This window comes from Spermophilus citellus (assembly GCF_964194105.1).
Source record: "Spermophilus citellus genome assembly, chromosome: 8".
Lineage (NCBI taxonomy): Eukaryota > Metazoa > Chordata > Mammalia > Rodentia > Sciuridae > Spermophilus > Spermophilus citellus.
Window position 1 is genome coordinate 10,859,147 of NC_138189.1, and position 20,679 is coordinate 10,879,825.

General features: G+C 35.0%; 2 protein-coding genes across 4 annotated transcripts in view; one reads left to right on the forward strand and one right to left on the reverse strand.

Moving 5' to 3' along the window:
• The window catches only part of CC2D2A (coiled-coil and C2 domain containing 2A), a 101,895-nt gene extending 90,724 nt beyond the window's left edge, over positions 1-11,171 (forward strand). For both annotated transcript variants that reach the window (XM_081303863.1, XM_081303864.1), the window contains 5 exons: positions 1,472-1,606; positions 5,611-5,733; positions 7,100-7,158; positions 9,456-9,633; positions 10,850-11,171. In XM_081303863.1, coding sequence (XP_081159989.1) covers positions 1,472-1,606; positions 5,611-5,733; positions 7,100-7,158; positions 9,456-9,633; positions 10,850-11,038 — 684 coding nt within the window. In that variant the 3' untranslated portion in view covers positions 11,039-11,171. The remainder of the gene's footprint in view (positions 1-1,471; positions 1,607-5,610; positions 5,734-7,099; positions 7,159-9,455; positions 9,634-10,849) is intronic.
• Positions 11,172-14,035: 2,864 nt separating this feature from the next.
• FBXL5 (F-box and leucine rich repeat protein 5) overlaps positions 14,036-20,679 on the reverse strand; it is a 43,508-nt gene continuing 36,864 nt past the window's right edge. For both annotated transcript variants that reach the window (XM_081303506.1, XM_081303507.1), the window contains one exon: positions 14,036-14,838. In XM_081303506.1, coding sequence (XP_081159632.1) covers positions 14,762-14,838 — 77 coding nt within the window. In that variant the 3' untranslated portion in view covers positions 14,036-14,761. The remainder of the gene's footprint in view (positions 14,839-20,679) is intronic.

Below are 20,679 nucleotides of genomic sequence, written 5' to 3' on the forward strand. Positions count from 1 at the left end.
GCAGTGTGGTGAGGCGAGAAATCTCTCCTTTCATGCCCACTGCTTCTATGAGATGTATGCTAACTTGGCAGGCAATGGGGACAAGCCAGATAACCCAGGAGCAAAGAAAAGAATGTTGACAGCTATATCTTGATGTTAGCATTGCTATTTTTATGAAATTGCAGACATAGTGACTATCTGAATTTTAGCCACAGAAAATATCCCCCCAATTTGGGCAATGATGGGTAATTGTGGATCCAAGGATAGAAATTTCACATGGGTTGAAGCAGATTACCCAAAGAATATTTCAAAAAGAGGCCATAGAGGTCAGGTACAAGGACGCTCTAGGAATCCCTGAGAATTAGATAGCAAGAGTTGCTGGCTAGCTCAAGGGAAAGAAGAGTAGGCTCAGAAGCATAAGTCCTGTGTTTAAGGTTCCATGTCTACACCTCATTAGCCAAGTGACCCTAAGCAAGTCACTTCACGACTTGAAGGCTATTATAAATAAGCATATTGTAAAGTGAAATCATGCATAAGCAATAAATAAATCAATCATTGTAATAAAAGAATCTACCAATACACAAGTATTATGGGCAAAAAGTAAAAGTCCCTCTTCAGGCTCCAACCCCAAGCCCACTCTCCTCCAAGTATAGTCACTTTAACAGTTTGGTAGGTATCATTTTACCCCAGTAAGCTTTCCATCACGGTGACAAAATAGCTGAGATAATCAGCTTACAAGGGGGAAAAATGTATTCTGGCTCATGATTTTAGAGGTTTCGCTCCATGTTGGGCCTGTGATGAGGCAGGACATTATGATAGGGAGTGAGTGGTGGAGCAGAGCTACTCACCTCATGGTGGCCAGAAGCAAAGAGAGAGCGCTTTGGTGATAAACCCCCTCCCTCCAAAGCCACAGATGAAGGATCCATTCATAAGATCAAAGCCCTCAGGATCCCATCATCTTCCAAGGCCCCGCCTCTGAACACTGCTGCACCAAACCTTAAGTATGTGAGCTTCTGGAGGACAGTAACGATTTAAACTATAAGACCTTTCAAATCTTCTATGCATGTTCCTAATTATAAATATGAATCAAATACCTTACTTTATTCAAAATAGTGTTCAAACATAATCAGCTTTCTTGATGCCTGGCATCAAGAAAAATGGCAATTTTACTGACTCTAACAAGAAAATGCCAATGACTGCTTATTTCCACTAATGATAGTTCATTCGTCAACCAATTGTAAAATATTCTGGTTGGGTGACTATTGTCTTTATTTGGTCACTATACTAATAACAGACACAAAAAATTACCCCAAGAAGTTGATTTCATTTTTAAAGTCAGTACAACTCAGAACTTCAAATTAATGTTTTCCATTCACCATGGGATTTTAAAAATTAGAGGTTCAACTAAAATAATGAAACATCTATGCAAATTACTATTGACTTTACTTACATCATTAATTGGAAATTGTTTTTAATGGATATTTCCCTTCAGGGTCCAACTGCTTATGTGCTAACTTGGGAACAAAATCATTATTTAATATGGAATCCTTGCAGTGGACATTTTTATGGACAATTTGATACGTTCTGTCCTCTGAAAAGTGTGGGCTGTTTAATTGGTCCTGATAATGTGAGTATTGCCATTTCCTTTTAAACATGGTTGGTTAATTGTTGATTTCTTTTCTTAAAATTGATCGATTGATTTAAATATCCTATATATCCAAAAACATTATATAAATACACACACACACACACACACACACACACACACACAAAACTGAAGAAATGTGGTGGCAATAACAGTGGCAGAAGTAGTCATCTAAACGCTCCTAAATAAAATTTTTCACCTCACCTGCAGAGAAGCAGAATGAAATTTTAAAATATGGGATTTAGATTCAGAGAACCTGAGTTTCTGCCCTGGTTCTGTCTTCAGTTTTCTGTTCTAAAATAGCACGTACAATGGCTAGCCCATAGTTCTTTAAAAACTAAATAAAGATAACTTATCTCCTAAGAATGGGTTTCTTTCTCTCCCTCCCTTTCTTCTTTCTTTGCAGTACAGGGGATTTAACCTAGGGCCTCACACAGGCTAGGCAAGTGCTCCACCACTGAGCTATACCCCAATTCCCTTTTTCTTTTTCAAAGGGAGATGCCCAGGTACTACTGTAGAAATGATTCTGTCATGGGTGGGGTGGGTGATTTTATTATGAAGGATACTGTGTAAAGCAGTGTTTACAAATATGAGTTAAGGGGTCAGACTGCCCGAGTTGAAACTCTTATCATTTACTAGTGTGTGAGCTTGGGGAATTTCTTAATCTCTCACAAACTGTCTTCATTGATAAAACAGAGGTGATAGTGGGGTCATCGCTTCCAAGTAGAAAGTGACAATAGAGTGGTTGTGGGCAGTATATGAGATAACTGATGTGGAACACCTGTCACATACTAACAAATGCACCTATTGTTGGTTGAATGTGTTTATACTCATCATGTACACACTGCTCTCTGAACTTTGTGTATCTGTCAGTAAAAAGTATGCAGATATCTCCAATACATGTGTTTTTATTTATAAATTATATATATTTACATGTGCATCAATATTTTATATTACACAAAAATCACTTTAAACATAAAAAATAGAAGATCTAATATTTTTCTTCCCATTCTCTGGAGTGTGTACTCTACTTTGAAGAAAACTTGTTTACTTTTAAGGCTACAGCTAAATTAAAGGTAATATATGCCAAGCGTCCATCAAAGTACCTGCCTTTCACGGTGTCCAGCAAATGGCTACTCCTATTAATTATATTTCACATTATTACAAATGTGAAAATAGTACTGTGGAGCACTATGTTTATGTTAATTATTACTTTTAATCAAAGTCTTTGTCATAATCATAAGTGATCTGCTAAACTCCTTCTAGGTTTGGGTTATCAAGGTTATTAATAATCAAACAGGGTCAATAGGCATTGAAAAATCCTTTAAAGAACTTTTTTTTTCTTTCAAAACTATTGTTAGCTCTCAAGACAATTACTGTATGGTTGCCCAATTCTCCTAAAGGCAGTGACAAGGGCTCATGATGTGCACCCCAGTGGCAGCTGTCCTAACCCTGCTCTAAGCCTGACTGCTCCCAGTGGAGGACACGTAGTGGCAATGGCCTGGCACTCTCAAACCTCACCTGCTCTCTACCCCACCACACAACCTCTTTGGATGATCAGTTCTTTCTCTCCTTTTCTAAGAATTAAGCTTCTCCCCTTTCCACCATTCCTACTCCAAGACCTGGCTCTCCCAATTGACTCAACTTCCCTCTAGATGTTTTTGCCTGTCTACCTATCTATTTGCTCCAGAGTCTAACAATTCTAAATTATGCTTTTTCCAACCTGAATGCACTCTGAACTGCTACTGCCTGCCTTTCCTTTCCTTCTAGAATTCTTCAAATACTAGTTATAACTCCTCTTCCCTTTGTCAGTATTCAGACCTTAACCCACCATAATCTAGCTCCTCTTTCCTGACATTACTACAAAAATTAAACTCAACAAGTACCATTGTCTTGCTAATAAATAAATCCAATGGCTTATCCTCATTCCTCACTCTTCTTTCCTTTTCAAATATGTAACACAGCTAATCCCTTCTTCAAGAAAAATCATGTTCCCCTCCTGGGTTTTGTTGATAAAGGACTAATGTTTTTCAATTTTTTTGCAAAAGCTTCCTCCCCCCTATTGGCTTTTTTTCTCACTCCTAAAATAAATAAATAAAAGCCCATAAAGATTCCATATTTAGATTTTTCCCAGGAGTACACCTATTATTATTAACTATGATGCTATATGTAAAACAATAGGTATGATCCTGGGAGAAATCTAAATACAAGTATTCTGGGTCCCATGTAAAAAATAAAAGTCCCTCTCAGGTTCCAGCCTCAAGCCCACTCTCCTCCCAGGCATAGCCTTTTAATTCCCGCTGCTCTTATCCTCATCTGCTTTCTCCACCTTGCTCACTCCTTGACAGTCACTTTGTTCTCCATCAAACACATCGAGCACACTTTGCCTGCCGGTGTGCTCCCTCCCCTTATTAGATATCTTTGTTAATTTTTCCCTCTTTTTTTTTTTTTATTTTTGCATTTCTGATTGGAGGTCACTTTTGTAGGGAGAACTTCCCTGTCCACATTAAAAGTTCATGTACCTGCCTGTTTGTTTCTCCAAAGCCTTCATAGTTATTGCCACATTGATTAACAACAAAAACACATTCCCAACCTAAATAGCTTCAAACATTTATTCTCATGGGTCTGTGAGTCAGCTTCGAGGGCTGTTAATGGAGGGAAGGCTGGGCAGCTCTTGGCTTCTCACTGCAGAACTCTGAGTAGCAGGGAACAGCTCTGCTTCATGTGCTTATTCTGGAACTTGGGAAGAGGCGCAAATGGGCAAGCAGGAACACACAAAGCCTTTTTTATTTTTACATACTAATAAACATTTATTTGAGTTTCTTTTTCTGAAACCTGCCTGTTTACACACAAAGCCTTTTAAATGTAGACTGACACTTCCATTCCAGTCTACTGGTCAAAAGTCAAGGGGCAGGGAAGGCTGTTTTGTCCCTTGCAGTGGAAGGATCTTAACAGTAACATGAAAAAGGATATGACAATGGGACTAGGGATCACTCTTCCACCTCACTGTTGTGTGGTACCCCAGGAATTACTTGTTGATTTGTTTGCTGTAACATCCCCTTAGACCCATGAGGGTAGAAATCATTCACTACTCTATCCCCCATGACTAAGCAGGTACTGGTTAAATATGTTGAGTGAACATTGAATTAAATACTTAAATACATTGCATGAACAAACTGACCACTCATGCAATCACTTAATATCATGACTACATGCTAGGAGCTCTGCTAGATGCTAAAGGTATTATAGTGAATAAGGGACACAGCCAATGTCCTCAGGCAATAAGTGTGGTGAGGACATGGATGAATAGATAGGCAATCAGAAACAATGATAAATAATAAAAAGAGCTAACAACTATTGAGCATTTACTGCATACCAGGCATTGTTGTAAGAGGTGCAGATGAATTAACTTATTGAAACTGCTCAACCTTCTGAGATTATTACTATTTTTATCCCTCTTTTATGGAGGAGTAAACTGTGACACACAGAAGTTACATAAACCATCCAAGGTCACACAGTTGTAAATGTTGCAAGCAAAATTCCAACACAAGTGATCTTGCTCATGACAAGATCAACATGACAAGTGTCATCTCAGAAACTATGAGTGGCATGGAAACAAAGAAGTGGCCAAACAACTCAATTAGGAGGCTTTCCAGAAAGGGCACTGTCAGGAAAGTCTAGTCTGTGTTCTAAAAGTGTTCACGTTTCTTACCATCAGGAACTACCTTATTTCACCAAACCTATAATCAACAGTAAGGTGCACCCAACTTCAGATATTTTAAAAAAAAATGTGAAAAATGGCCAATGATAACCGTGAAGCCCTGATTGTAAAATGGGTACAATTTTTAAATCACAAAATGACAAAAGGGGCAGCCTGTGGAACACCTGGTGTCTCTGCTGCCCCTCTGTAATCATACACACATACATGCATGGGCGTGAACATATGTATCTGCTAACCTATATGCTCATGTAATTGTCTTTTTTAGATTTGGTTTAATATTCAACAATATGATTCTCCACTAAGGATAAATTTTGATGTCACCAAGCCCAAGCTGTGGAAATCTTTTTTTTCAAGAAGCCTTCCATATCCTGGCCTTTCCAGTGTTCAGGTATTATTCTTTTATTAAGACTTATGAGGCTAGGGCTATAGCTCAGTGGCAGAGTGCTTGCCTAACTTGTGGGAGGCACTGGGTTCAATCCTTAGCACCACAGAAAAACAAATAAATAACCGCATTCTGTCCATCTACAACTACCAAAAAAAAACCAGACCTATGGATAAGAGATTAAGGGATATGAAATCATTATACCAAGATAACTAGGTTCTTCTTGGCCCTCAATTTTATTCCTAGGTATTTAGAACAGAAAATTTGCTTTACAGACTATTTGAGCCAAATTCACACTAAGAAACACACGTTTACATATATGAGACAACTAGTAAACACATTTTAGACATGTATAAGAAAAAGTTATGATATAAAAAGCCCCACGACACAAAGCACCACAAAATATATTCGACTTAATTTTTTTAAGTACTGGTCTCAATTTACTAGATTGATTTCACAACTATGCCAATGAAATGTGAAGTCAAATTGCAGGTCCAGTCTATTAAAAGGCTCATTTATTCAAGAGAGTGCTGGCTTGTAAGTGGTTAGCATGGGCATTGTTCACTAAAACTTTTGTTTCATTTGATAGCTAGATATGTTATGCATTACTAGGTTTGTGAGGTAAAACATAAGTATTTTTACTGTGGCACAAATCTTTGGAAAAAATTGAAAAACTTTGCCCTAGAGAAATTCTCCCATAAGTCAGAAAGTGAAATACAAGATTTTTCATAGCAATAGGGTTTAAAATAGTTTAAGAACTAGAATGATAAAGAGAAATTATAGTACATTATAGAATATTTTGTAGTAATTAAACCAGTCAACATTAATGAATCTTATTAAGCACTCTAAATGTTTGCCATTATCCCTAATACACTGAAAGAAAAAGCAATATTCATAAAGTATTAAAGTTCAGAATACATGCAAAACAACATGTTGATTAGGAGTACTTGTGTCTACAGTTAAATCACAAACACATAGTATTAATTTGCCTATTTCATTTATTACAATGTAAGTGCCATTAAGACAGATTTTTATTCATGGCTATATCCCTGTTTTTCCATGACCTGGGAAAGTGCCTGGCAACAGTAGATACTCAGTATCTGTTGAATGCAGCAATGTTAAAAGACAAATGCAGGTCAGTTACTTCTGTTATGAGAAAGAATAAAATGAAATTGAGAAGGAACTTCAGAGCACTTTAATTAGGTGGATCATAGGCCCATTGGCATCCCTTATACTGTTCTCTATATCCAGTAAGACATTCATGTCTGAAATTTCATTATTAAAAAAAAATTAAGTTGTAAATTTAGAAAAGGAAAGTACACCTATTAAACTTAGTGTAGGTGATTTCTCCCACTTCTGAACTCTCTTATAGCCTGAAGAGCTGATTTATCAACGCACCGACAAAGCAGCAGCAGCTGAGCTCCAAGACAGGTAACATAATGTTCTTAAATTCACATGTAATCTGCCACTAGAAGTGTAATACCAAACTTTAACAACTCTCAGCCTGGATTAATATGAAATAATTAAGGCAATTAAACTTTAATTCCTGTTTACAGATACCAAGTATACACGTGATCTTTAAATCCCTGGCTCAAAATCAGGTTTTAGCATCAGCATTGTGAGAGACAGAAGTGAATACCATTAACGCATAGTTCTCCAAAGACCTTACCTCAGGTTAGGGCTTACTATCATATTATGGGTCCTGTTGAGACATATCATAATCCTTAGCTTAAATATGCCTCTTGGTCCAATTAGTGGCTTGTGGAACTTCAGCTAGTTTATGACCCTAATCCACGGAGAAGGTCAGTAAGAGCTTATAAGAGTCTCTATAATTCCATTCACCTTGTAAAATAGAATGTATTCTCCCAGTTTTATAAATGCAGAAACCAAAGTTCAGAGTAGCCCACATATTCATTAAGTGTTAAAGGGGGTCAGAGGTTTCTGTGTGCCATTTCCATTAGATACAAGTGATGTGAAGAGCATGTTAAGTTACACAAGATTAAATGAGACTCCTTTTAAAAAATTATTACTAGAAAATAATAATTTACTCCCAGTTTCTCTATAAAACCTTATTTGGGATCCCCATCTAGAACCACTAATTCCTACCCGTTTCTTCTAATAGCTTCATTATACTGCTGATCAGCCCCAAGTCACTTATTTCTCTAATATCAAAGTGTTGGGAGCTGGGGTTGTAGCTCAGTAGTAGAGCACTATCCTAGCATGTATGAGGTGCTGGGTTCAATTCTCAGCACCATATATTAATTAATTAATTAAAATAAAGGTCCATTGACAACTATGAAAATAGTTACATAAAAAAATATCAAAGTGCTTAGTAATTCATCATACCTGAACTCAGACCAAATTGAACCCCAAAACAAAATTTATTCAGTGCCAAAAAAAAAAAAAGTTATTCTATGACTCCTGAGCAATGGGAAGTAGCTAGAACTCCAAGTCTGCACTTGGTTAGAAGATATATGGGAGGCCTTAAAAATCAGCCTTGTTTCAATTTGAACCTAAGCTCTCATCTTACTTCAAAAACATGCCCCCATGAATAGATGACACTATCCCCTACTTCACAGGGTTATTGCTGGGATTCCATAAAAATGTATAAAAAGCACTTACCACCATACCTGGTAATGGCTCAATAAATGGTAGCCATTTTCCTCCATTCTGTTTAAGCATCTTATGGATTCAATATATACATTAAAAATGTCTGCACTTTATGTGTGTGTATGTGTGTATGGCTTACTATCATGTTATTATGGGTTATATATTATATATAATATATAGTTATTAGATATTATGTTGTTATATTGTTATAATGTGTATTATACATAACATTGTTTTATATATATACACACTCGTGCATATACACTCATACATATATCAAATGGGGTGAAGGTATAGCTCAGTGGTATGTGCAAGGTCCTGAGTTTGGTCCCCAGCACCTCCAATAAAATAAAGTTGCAAACATAATAAAAATTTAGTTGCAATAATGCTTGTACTTTGAGGCAGTTTTAAGGCAATTTCAAAAAAATTCTATCATCATGAATAACAGTTACTGCGGATAAAATCAATATGATAATCAATCTGAGGCATTAACATTAACAGCCTTACAACTATTTGAAGTTTTAAACATAAGCTCCCTTATGTCTGAGTCTAACTTATCTGTCTGTATAAACCAATACAATTAATTAGTTATTTGAACTCAACACATTCTGCCTGAGAACGTGTTCTTAGTCCAGAGTTTTACTCAGTGACTAATCCACTTTGGCCCTCACACTGTTTATCCAACAAAGTTATCTGTCTTAGTTATGTAACTGCCTTACAGGTTTTTTATCCAGCTATAGATAATGAACACATAGCATCAATAGGCAGTAAAGAGGAAGACATATTGTCTATAAGAACTTAGCAGAGAAAAATAATCAGTGTAAAACCATGTATTGTATTTAGGTAGCTTCCATTCAGCTATTTTCAAGCATCTTTTGTGGCCCTTAGGATATAATATGCTTCCTATTTATAGGTCCATTTCCCAGCCCAACAATACATAATCTGTAAGGACAAGGATCGCCTGTGTTAAACTTTAAATCCCAGGGATTAGCCCACAAGTTACAAATTACATCTAGTGAACACCACCACACACAAAAGGTTATATAATCACACACATTACGTTTAAAAAAAAAAAAAAAGAATGTCACCAAAAACTAAAATTTATTTTTTATAAACAGGATTGAAAAAATACTAAAAGAAAAAATCATGGACTGGAGGCCACGCCATCTTACGAGGTGGAATAGGTACTGTACCTCCACACTTCGCCACTTCTTGCCTTTGTTGGAAAGAAGTCAAGGAGAAGATGTAGAAGATGACCACAGAGCAGAACTACTGAAACAGTTAGGAGACTACAGGGTAAGCACAAATGGCTTGTCAACTTACCCCGTGGATTCCCAATTTCATATCAGAAATTAACCCAATAATGGGTTTATGAAATCAAAATAGCTATATTGCTTCTCCAAGTACATATATAAAGTAGCATAGACTAAAATATGTAATTTAAGTTTTAAACCTCAGTAATTAAATAAGTAACAAAATGCCTCTGTAATACTACAAGACCATATTTTTTTGTAACAGGGATGTATGAAAAATACTTATGAAATACATCATGAATATTAAATAAAATGAAAACATCTGGCTAAATATTATATTCAAATGTGCAGAAAGGTGAAAATAAATACTCTAGATCAGTTTTATAAAGGACATGGTTTTACACTGATTACTTTTCCCTGCTAAGTTCTTATTAACAGATAATATGTGGGTCATGATGTCACTTGGACAGTTTTTCTGTTCAGCTATATGTTAACAATATAGAAAACAGGGAGGGAGTGCTTAATTCCTGTTGTTGCTTATAGTATAGTATAGTATTACTATTCCTCTTTATTGCCTATTTATTGCCTATCTATAGCTGGATAACAAAACCTGTAAGGCAGTTACAAAACTAAGATAACTTTGTTGGGTAAACAGTGTGAATGAAGGTCAAAGTGGATTAGTCACTGAGTAAAACTCAGGACTAAGGACAGGTTCTCAGAGAGAATGTGTTATTTGAACTTAACAAAAATCTAAACAGGGTCAAACAGAAAATTTACTGGCTTAATTAGGTTAAACTTAACAGGTATGAGGTCACACACCTGAAAATACCTGTACATGCTGTTCAGGATGAGAGCATCTCTGTACCACTATTTCTAGCACGTTTCCCAAGGCTCACTTTGATCTCATGCCCATTCCCCTAGATTAATCTTTGGGATGAGACTGAAGTGCACTGACTAACCTAGGTCTGAGGAATTGCATGGATTACTGTGCAAACTAGAAACAATTACCAAGAGGGGAAGGAATGGGCAAGAATGGGTGACTAACAGGTATCTTATATGCTAATATACTATAAACAACAACAGGTATTAAGCACTCCCTCCCTGTTTTCTGTATTGTTAACATACAGCTGAACAGAAAAACTGTCCAAATGACATCATGACCCACAAGACTTACTGTATTAAGAAATACATGGGGGGAAACACTGAAATCTTCAAACATCACTAACTACAAATGTTCTTGTTTTTCTTTTCTATCTCAGTTCTCTGGATTTCCCCTTCATATGCCCTATTCTGAAGTGAAGCCTTTAATTGAAGCTGTGTATAGCACTGGAGTACATAATATAGATGTTCCTAATGTTGAGTTTGCTTTAGCTGTATATATCCACCCATATCCCAAAAATGTTTTGTCTGTTTGGATCTACGTTGCCTCCCTTATACGCAACAGGTAATTTTTTCATTGAGAATTCTGCATCATGTAAAACTTATAATTAGCATATGAGAACATTTTTCATTATATTGATCATACCAGAGGAATAAAATATTATTTTCAAATAATGAAATAAACTTTATTATCTTTTTTCACACTGTGTAAAAATAAGCGTTTTTACTAGTAGTCTATTTTATCTCTACCACTGTGATCTTAAATTCAACTGAGATTACCCACAGGAGGGTACACTATGCCCTCGGGCCTGTGCTTTTTGTACTTGCTTATTTTCTGTTTGGAAAATGCTTCTGCTTTGTCTGTCCAACAGAATGTCAACCATATTTCTAAGACCCAGAAAAACAATACTTCACCACTTTTCTGGGGGAAGAAGTAACAATTATACACTATCAGTACTATCAGTATTTTTTAATGTTAAATATTCCATGTTACCCTATAGAAGTACTGAGCAGGAACACACACGTACACATTCACACATTTATACTCACTGAAACAAGACAGTACTGGGGGTAGGAGTAATATAAATATTCATAAAAGAGGTAGTAATTTAAAATAAAACATACACTGGGGTTTAATGGTAGAGCACTTGCTTTAGCATGAGCAAGGTCCAGGGTTGGATGCCCAGCATCTCAAAACAAAGAACAAAACCCTCAGATACTGCTGTGGACTTGTGTGCACCCTGCTACAATCCATGTTAGGAACCCTAATCCATAAGGGAAGAGTATTTGGAGTGAAGCCTCTAGGAGATAACTGGGCATGAGGGCAGAGCCTTTATGATGGCTTTAGTGTTCTTTTTTTTAAGAAGAGATGGGAAAGGGCTTCCTCTCTATCCTCTTTTTCTTCTCCTTCTCTTTGCCATGTGAAGATACAAAAAGATGCCTTTCTATAATAAAAAAATTGTCCACAACAGACATAGTATCTGCTTGGCCTCACAGATCTTGGGAGGATCCCAGCCTCCAGAACTAAGAAATAAATGTATGTTGTGTGAGCCACTCAGTCCATAGTTTTCTGTTATACCAGCCCACATGAATGCAAACACATTCATATAAAATTAATCCATTAAAAGGACTTAATGTTGCTGGAAACAAAATAGAAATATGTAAAGCAGGATTCTTGACAACAGCACTGACTTTCAGGGCCACGTAACCATTTGTTATAGAAGCTGTGTATAGTGTAAGACATTATCAGTATCACTGACCTCCACCTACCAGATGCCAGTTGGAGCCCTTCCCTCAACCAAGTAATAAAAAAAAAAATCCTGAAATGGCCTCTACATCCTCTGAGACAAATGGCCTCCAGTTGAGAACTATTTATACAGCTCTCACTTTAAAAATAAATAAATAAATAAATCTATAAAGTCAGAGGGGACAAAGTTAAGGAACAACTTTTAACTTGGCTTTATCAGTGATCCTCTATTAAGCTATACTGTAATTGTATGTTGACATAGCTTTGCTATCTCTAATATGAATTCTTCAGGGGACAGTTCCATGACTGACTATAACAGCTAACAATAAAACAATACAGAGACAGAATGGCATACCAGTAAAGAGCAGAAAGTATGGATAAACCCTAGTTCTGCCATTTGTTAGCTGGGTTCCATGGGCAGGTTAGTTTACTTTCTCCATATGTAAGATGGGAATAATCCCATTATCCACTCCACAGCATGTGTAAAGACTGCACAGGTTAATGCACAGAGAGCACTTAGCACGCTGCCGGGCATTAAGTACTTACTATCTGTTCAGGTGCCACAGGTCCTTCACATAACTGTTGCATTTTCTTCTGAGATCACAAAATCTAAGACAAGTTTGAACCAAGTGTACAGTGTTTCACCAAACATGAACTATCCACTTCAGTTAATAATGAAAAACAGGATAATGTATAAAAATTAAATGCAGATTCAACTATGGCCCCATGCAACTGTGTGGGGAAGAAGTGGTAGAAAGAGTTAGATTTGATCAGACAGTATGCTCACATATTGAAACCAGTTTGGCTCAAGATAACCAAATGGTTTGCTAACATTGAGCAGCATAAAACAAAGCAAAAAATGAAGCATTTGAATTACTTAGAATCCGTGGGAAACTAGCAGCTCAAAGTTAATTTATCAAAGATAACATTTAAGCCAAGTTCTGAAACATCATTTAACCATGATTTTTTTCCCCATAAAGATTATCAAAAAATTTCCCTCAAAAATATTGTTGTCTGATTACACAAGAGATAAACCCAAGCCCTTCCTTGATGACTCAGGAGAATCCTTGCAGATATTCAATTTTATCATTCAACCCATGAAATATAGAAGATGAAGTATTGGGCAAGATGAGACTCACTCCAGAAGATTTCTCAGTTTTGTCTTCTCAAAATAGTCCCTGATGCCAACTTTTCAAATAAACGTTATTAATACTCAGGGAAATAAAAATACAGTAACTACGAAACCATCAACCTTACAAAATAAAACTTTCCTTTGTGTTTTCTTCAAGTGTTAGTTGAATTTAAAGGCACCTGTAAATTCTTATTATACAACAAAAGATTTTTTTCTTCATCTTTAGACAGCACAAAGAGTTTGTTTTTTTCCCTGAGTGTAAAGTGAAATCTGCCTTTCTGTAGTGTGTTTTTGTCCTACTCCCAAAACAAAAAATGCCAAAGGCCACAAAGATCCTGACTATAATTACTTCCCAGTTTTATTTTAAATAAAAAAGTGGAATGGCACTCTTTTCTTCTTCATGACATAAAATTAAACAAGGATGACATAAAATGGACCTAATATGTGCCTTTCTGAATGGTAGGTTTCCCTTTCACAATCTTTTTACAAAAAGCAATTAAGATAAAAATATAGATTCAAATTTTGACTACTGAATGACTCATCTCAAAAAGAAAATTCAAGTCAATAATACTCAGTGTCTATAAAATTGTCAGGATCATGAAACACAAAAGACAAAATATTTAATACTATATTTAATACTATTTTACACTAACATTAATCTGGATTGAGATCTAAAATAAAACCACAACACAAAAGATATTACTTGGTAAAATCCTCAAAGTAGATTTTATTTATACATTTTTTTAAACGATTGTGGAATTTTTAAAAATCCCTCCCAAATTTGACAATATATGGGCAGCAGTGGGAACCAGGGGTCTTGGAAGAAAGCAAATACAAATAGACTGGTGCTCGTCTAGCTCACTGAGCTAACACCAAAAAGCCAATTTATTCTACAACCTTAAAGAATCTCCTATGTGGGTATGTTTGAATTGGCCCTCTGATAATTGTTCAAATAAACAAAAATGTTACAGAAGAGAGATTCATTTCCAAAAAGTGTGGTCTTTGAAAATAAAATTTCAGAAATGTGTATCTGAAAAGATCTGCAGAGCTTAGTACAGTGTTTCTATGAAGCAATAACCCCAGTGACTTTAAAACTCAAAATAACCTAAAAAATACTTTAAATGGCATAGCATTAGTGACATTCTTTTCAAAGCATTCCATTTAAAAGAAATCAAATAAGACTGCTCTCACCCTTATGAAAAAACCTAACCCCTTTCTAAAACAAAAATGTATTTTGCAAGAGAAACACTGTACAATTCACTGGTAAATTAAGATTTCTGAAGTTGTGATAAACGGGGCCAAAACAAGACACAATCAAAAGGGATGGTTAACACAAGAAATGTGCTATAAGTAAAGTGCATGAAAGGAAGCCTGCTCAGCTAAATGAAGTCGACAAAGGTCAGAAGTCAAGGGTCATTCGCCAGAGCGGCAGCAGGCTCGAAAACCACACTGCAAGTTCTGGCATCCACTGGCGGTGTCAGCATGAGGACCTGTATGAAAACAGAGAAATGTGAAAGGAGGAATTTCTTAGAGATCATATAATAGTTTTTCTTATGAAGTAGCTAAGAAGTTTGTTCTCCTAGCAGTACACTGATATCACAGAAGTAAATCTTATACAGAAAAGTCTTATTCAGAAAAAAATTGCCAATAGCAGCTTGACTTTTCTTTCATGGTCCAAAAGGCAAATTGAGGAAGGTAAAGAAATAATTCTTTGGCAACAATCTTACAAAATAAAAACCCAAGAAGAAAAGGAGACAATCTCTAGAAATAAAACTGCCAGGCTCATTTAAAGACATATTATTATACTCTGAACATCTTTCCTAGAAATGTAATTAAGGCAAAAACAACCTCATCTTTATGTAAAAAGTCAGCTAAAGAATCCAGTATTGAGCAATGAGTATCATATTCCAAGTTTAAAACAAAATATACTAGAGAGACATAGACTTAATGTTTTTCATATTTTTATTTAACATTCTTAGCAAGAAAAAAAATCATGTTAGGGTTAGATTAAATTATTTTCCAAAATTTGAGGATATAATGAGTAAACAAACACCTAAGACATAATAAAAAACTGTGATTCACTTACAAAGAAGAGTAATAAAATATTTGTGGATAATTATCCCAGTCACACTATGCTACCCAGACACTAGATAAAAGATCCATTAAGGAACATAGCTGAGAATTAGAAAATAACAAAAAAGTTTCACAGCACATATTCAAATGTAAAGCACTCTGTATAAATGACAGGTTTCATAAAGGCAGGCAAATGTGGAAGATTATTTCAACTATATTGAAGTCTTTCAGGATGTCTGCACCATGAACAAAAAACAATTAATTAGTTCTTTATGTAGCCATTATGACAACCAAAATATTTATAATGATACTATAAAGATCAAAAAATGAAAAAAGTACATGAAATATAACTTTACATTGGAACACAGCAAATGGATTGTAAGTGAAAAATTATAAAACGCTGGAGTGATACCTAGCTTAACTTAGAAATGTATTCTTTAAATTTTATTTATTTTAGTTGTTGATGGACCTTTATTTTTTATTTATATGCAGTGCTGAGAATCAAGTCCAGTGCCTCACATACTCGAGGCAAGCACTCTACCACTGAGCTACAACCTCAGCCCCTAGAAATTTATTTTAAATTTGTACTGTTTTGTTTTTTTAAAGTAGATTTCAACAAGACTACTATGCTAGTAAAGTAATTCCTTGCAACTGAACAAATATAACTTCTCCTTCCATTCCAAAGAGGCATACACAAAAGAAAAGGGATATATAGTCACTAAAGTGTAATGTTCACACATTTCAGTATGGAATAAGTTTCACAATGTATCTTTAAGAAATAGTGAACTTTTACACATCTGTGTAGGATAGCAACAGCTTATGACTTCACTTATTTTTAAATATTTATACTTAATTTTAATATTGACATGATGTCTAGGATTAGTTTCAAATTAACAGGGGAAGCACATATGGGAATAAGTAATGGCACAGATGAAAAAAGGCTGGCCACAGCTTTATAACTGCTGAAGCTAACGGTACATTTAGAATCATTATATTACTCTGTTTATATGTTTTAAATTATTCCACAGTTACTTTAAGTATAAAATTAGATCACTACAAGTCATTTTTATTTCTTCAAAATAAAAATCTTCCCTTTTGAAAGTTAAATGTGTCAAATATTTAAAATTTACAAAGCATTTTTTGTTAATATTATTTTCTCTGAAAATAAGGTACATTGTGAAGCCATCTTAACCACAAAGTCAAGATAATTTTTTTTAGTACACATTAGTATTTACTAGAAATGCCCCCAGTAAGGAATGTTACTAGTTTGAAACTCTTCACTCGCTGTCAGTCTTTGGCCAGTTTTCCCTCTGAATATGTTTCAGCTTTAACCTACCATCATCCAGACCCCCATATTTCTTTGTCTTTGCACAACCTTTCTATGGTTGTAGCTTTGCCTATCAACCATCTAGTACCTTTCTCCAAGATCTAAGCCCTGCCTCACTTACCATCTCCCTGCCTTGACACTTAATCTGTACACAAATTTTTAATTGCTAATTTTTGCCAAATTATATCTGACTATGATTTTATCAGTATATAATTCTATCCTCAGCTTTTAAGGGAGAAATATGAGACAATAAGACTCAATTTTCCAAGCTAAAACACCCAAAAATTCTTCAAAATGTCTACATTTTTAAAAGAGACTGGCTCTTTCTATATTGATCAGGTTGGCCCCAAACTCCTCAGCTCAAGAAAGCCTCCAACCTCAGAGTCCCCAACAGGTAGGACTATAGGTACTGCACTTATCTATGCCCCCCCCCCTTTTTTTTTAATGGCAGAAAGTTAAAGAAGAAATTTCATACTGAATCCAACAATGGAAAAATCAGAAACAATGGCTGGAAGCAAAGTTTCAAGGAAAAAATGTAAACAGGAGCCTCCATGGGGCAATGGGACCAAGAAATCTATTCTTCTAGAGAATTATGCCTATCCAGACACTAGAGAGCTGTACCACTCTATCCCAAAGATACAAGGGCCTAGCATCCTCAGTTTCCACCCTGTCTACCTGGGTCACTCCACCCTTAAAGTCTAAGGCATGGTGGGGAGAAAAGGAAGAATAATGTAAACATAAAAATCTGTGCCCTGGATTAAGTGAAATGCCAACACAGTTGTGATGTCAGCTCATCACAAAACAAAATTCTTGCTGATAATAATATAAAATGCACCAATTCCTTACTATATGTACTAGAATATATTTCAGGGAAATTCTAAATGATAAAGAGAGGAAATTAATATACTGGTGTTTTCAAATGTAAAAGTAGGCTCTATCTTGGGAATCTTATAGGTACATAATCACTAACATGTTAAATGCCTCATAATTACAAAAGCATCATAAGGTCATTAACAGAGCAGTAATTGATATCTGATCCTAATGATCCATGAAAGTAATAGTATTTTCCAAAGCATTTTATTGTGAAGATCAAAGTAAAAGTGAAGACAACCTCTGTTTAAAACCTAGTCTCAAACTGTAGAAAACAGGGAAGAATAGCAATTCCCAAAGCAAGGCAACTGTGAGCAAGGTTAATATAACAAGCATCACAGAAGGACTGCTGAGAAAAGAAAACACATGGACAACAGAAAAAGTAAGGCAGCATCAAAAAGAAATATAACTAGGATACACTGAATTGCTAAGTACCTCAGGTAGACAGCTAACTATACTTGAGAGATACTAACAATTCTAATGAGAGTTCCCTTTAAATATCTGACTCACCCAGGGCAAATTTCCAACCTCTATGTAGGAGAAAATCAAAATGGTTATAATTTAGAATGTGTGGCAAAGAATAACTTTTGGAAGAAAACATTTTAAATATTAGATGAAGGTAGCTATTATTTCCCAAAATTTTTATTACAGAATAGATTTATCTTTCCTAGGTTTTAAGTACTATAACTTATGCTATATATCTGCACTTACCTTCACTTACCTTTAATTCCTCTTTAACTTAAATTAGAAATGTAAGAAAGCAAATCATCTGAAACTGTATCACCTCCAGAACTATGAGCTAATCTATCTTAATTCATAAACTATGCACACATTGAAATGAGAATCAGTATAAGTCTATTTGCTATCATTTTTCAAATGTTCTTCAGAGCTCTAAATTATGCCATTCCAATTAACACTTCTTAAAAGATAAAGAATTTTGTAGGTGTTATGGCTAAGAATCTTTTATTTATTTATTTATTTATTTATTTATTTATTTATTTTAAAGAGAGAGAGAGGAGAGAGAGTGAGAGAGAGAGAGAATTTTTAATATTTATTTTTTAGTTCTCGGCGGACACAACATCTTTGTTGGTATGTGGTGCTGAGGATCGAACCCGGGCCGCACGCATGCCAGGCGAGCGCGCTACCGCTTGAGCCACATCCCCAGCCCCTAAGAATCTTTTAAATTCAAACTATTTAACAGATTTAAAAGCCATGAAGAATCACTGGAAGAACTGAATTTTGCATCTTATAGCAGTACTTTTAATTTTGATAGAGTAGTTATTGCTTGAATATCTGATAACGATCTTCAAAATTTGCTAGTGCTAGTGCTTAGGAAACAGACCATTCTGCTTTAATTATCACTTACTGATATGAATAATGTTTATCAATATTCTTTTAGCTACTTACAGATTTTAACAAAATACAATTTTGGTCAAAAGTTACTTTCAAATATTTAAAATATGATCTGTCACCTAAATGTTTTCGTGTTATTCTATAACACTATATCTTAAAACACCCTGTCTGCTTTCAGAAATAGTAAATAAAAAGCTCCCCTCCTGAATTTACTAATATAATTACTGTATAAGCTGAGCTGTTTTAAAAGACACTGTGTCAAGACATCTTGCAAAATGAATACAATTCCAATACTTTCTAGTCACCCTGTGAGCTAGATTTCCATTTCTCCCAAGTCATGGTTTAACAAGTCATAAAAGAAAATTTAAATCTGAACAATTCAAGCACTACCATTTCCTTTCTTATCTTCCAAAGTCAATCATTTGTTGAAAAAATTACCAACCATTTACAAAATTTTTTTTCACTGAACAGAAAGAATATACCAGCTACTTTGGAACACTATAGTAGTTATATATTCAAAACAAGATAAAAAGAATATTGACACAGCACAGAAGACTTTAAGCATTAAATATATCCTATCATTTAAATTATTTCAAGAAGTTTAAAAAGGCATAAACACAAAAAGGCAGATAATAAAAATTAACTGAAACCTAATATTTCACAACTCCAAACATTTATATAGCCAAAAATAAATGTAACAAATAAGGTTGTGAGATTTATTCCCAACCCCTGAATAAAGTGTTTTTCTTACAAGAAATAACTGCTTACTGATTATTTTGATAATGTGCCCTACAAGTAGAAAGTACATTGAAGCTTCAATGACATAACTTTGTTTATATTAAAAAAAAAAAAATCCCTTCTCAACCCCTTTTTGTCCACAAAGGTAACTGCTTCGTCACATCAACATACTCTGCTTTGATAGGCTTAGCAAGCTGCAACAAAAATAACATCATTTTCACGGCTTCTTGATTGTATACTAAAGCAAAAGAGAGCAAAGATATGCTCCAACTTAATGCTAAATATCAAGAACTCCATATCCTGCAAAACAATGTGATTCCAGGAATAGAAGAACTAAAATTCCCATCTCTTATATATAATATAAGAAAAAAGTAATTTCTGAGAAATAGCAACTTGTTAACTCCGCTAATTTGTCACTACTCTCTCTAGTTTTCCTGGCTCCTGTTAATTGTTCTGTGTGAAAAAAACTCAGTTGATCTTCCTGATCTATTACAATGAACTGGGTTCTCAAAGGCAAAAGTATGTGGTATAAAAAGATAGGTTAATAGCAGAATCTGAGTGATCTAAATTTTCTTCCAGTTATAAACATAGGAGGTTCACTTGTTTATTAATAATTGAAGGGCAGCTTTTTATGCTTCTGGGAAATTCAGCCTCTACCAATGATGTATCAGTGCCAAAATGGCACTGGGTATATATTAAACAGGCCCACTATAGGGTAGGATAGGCTTCAAACAAACAAATTATGAAATATTTATCTGATGACATTTAAAAGTAGGTTCAGGAATCAATTTCCAAAATACTATGAAAACTTCAGTCATATCTAAAGCATCTCAGCATTTTCTCAACACCATATACTATGCCCCTGTCAATCTTCACTGAAATTTACCTGGAACCAGACCCCGAATTCCTAAAGAGTTGATATTGGTAAGGCCCTCCTTAATATACTAGTCTAAATAAATCTGTCTTACAA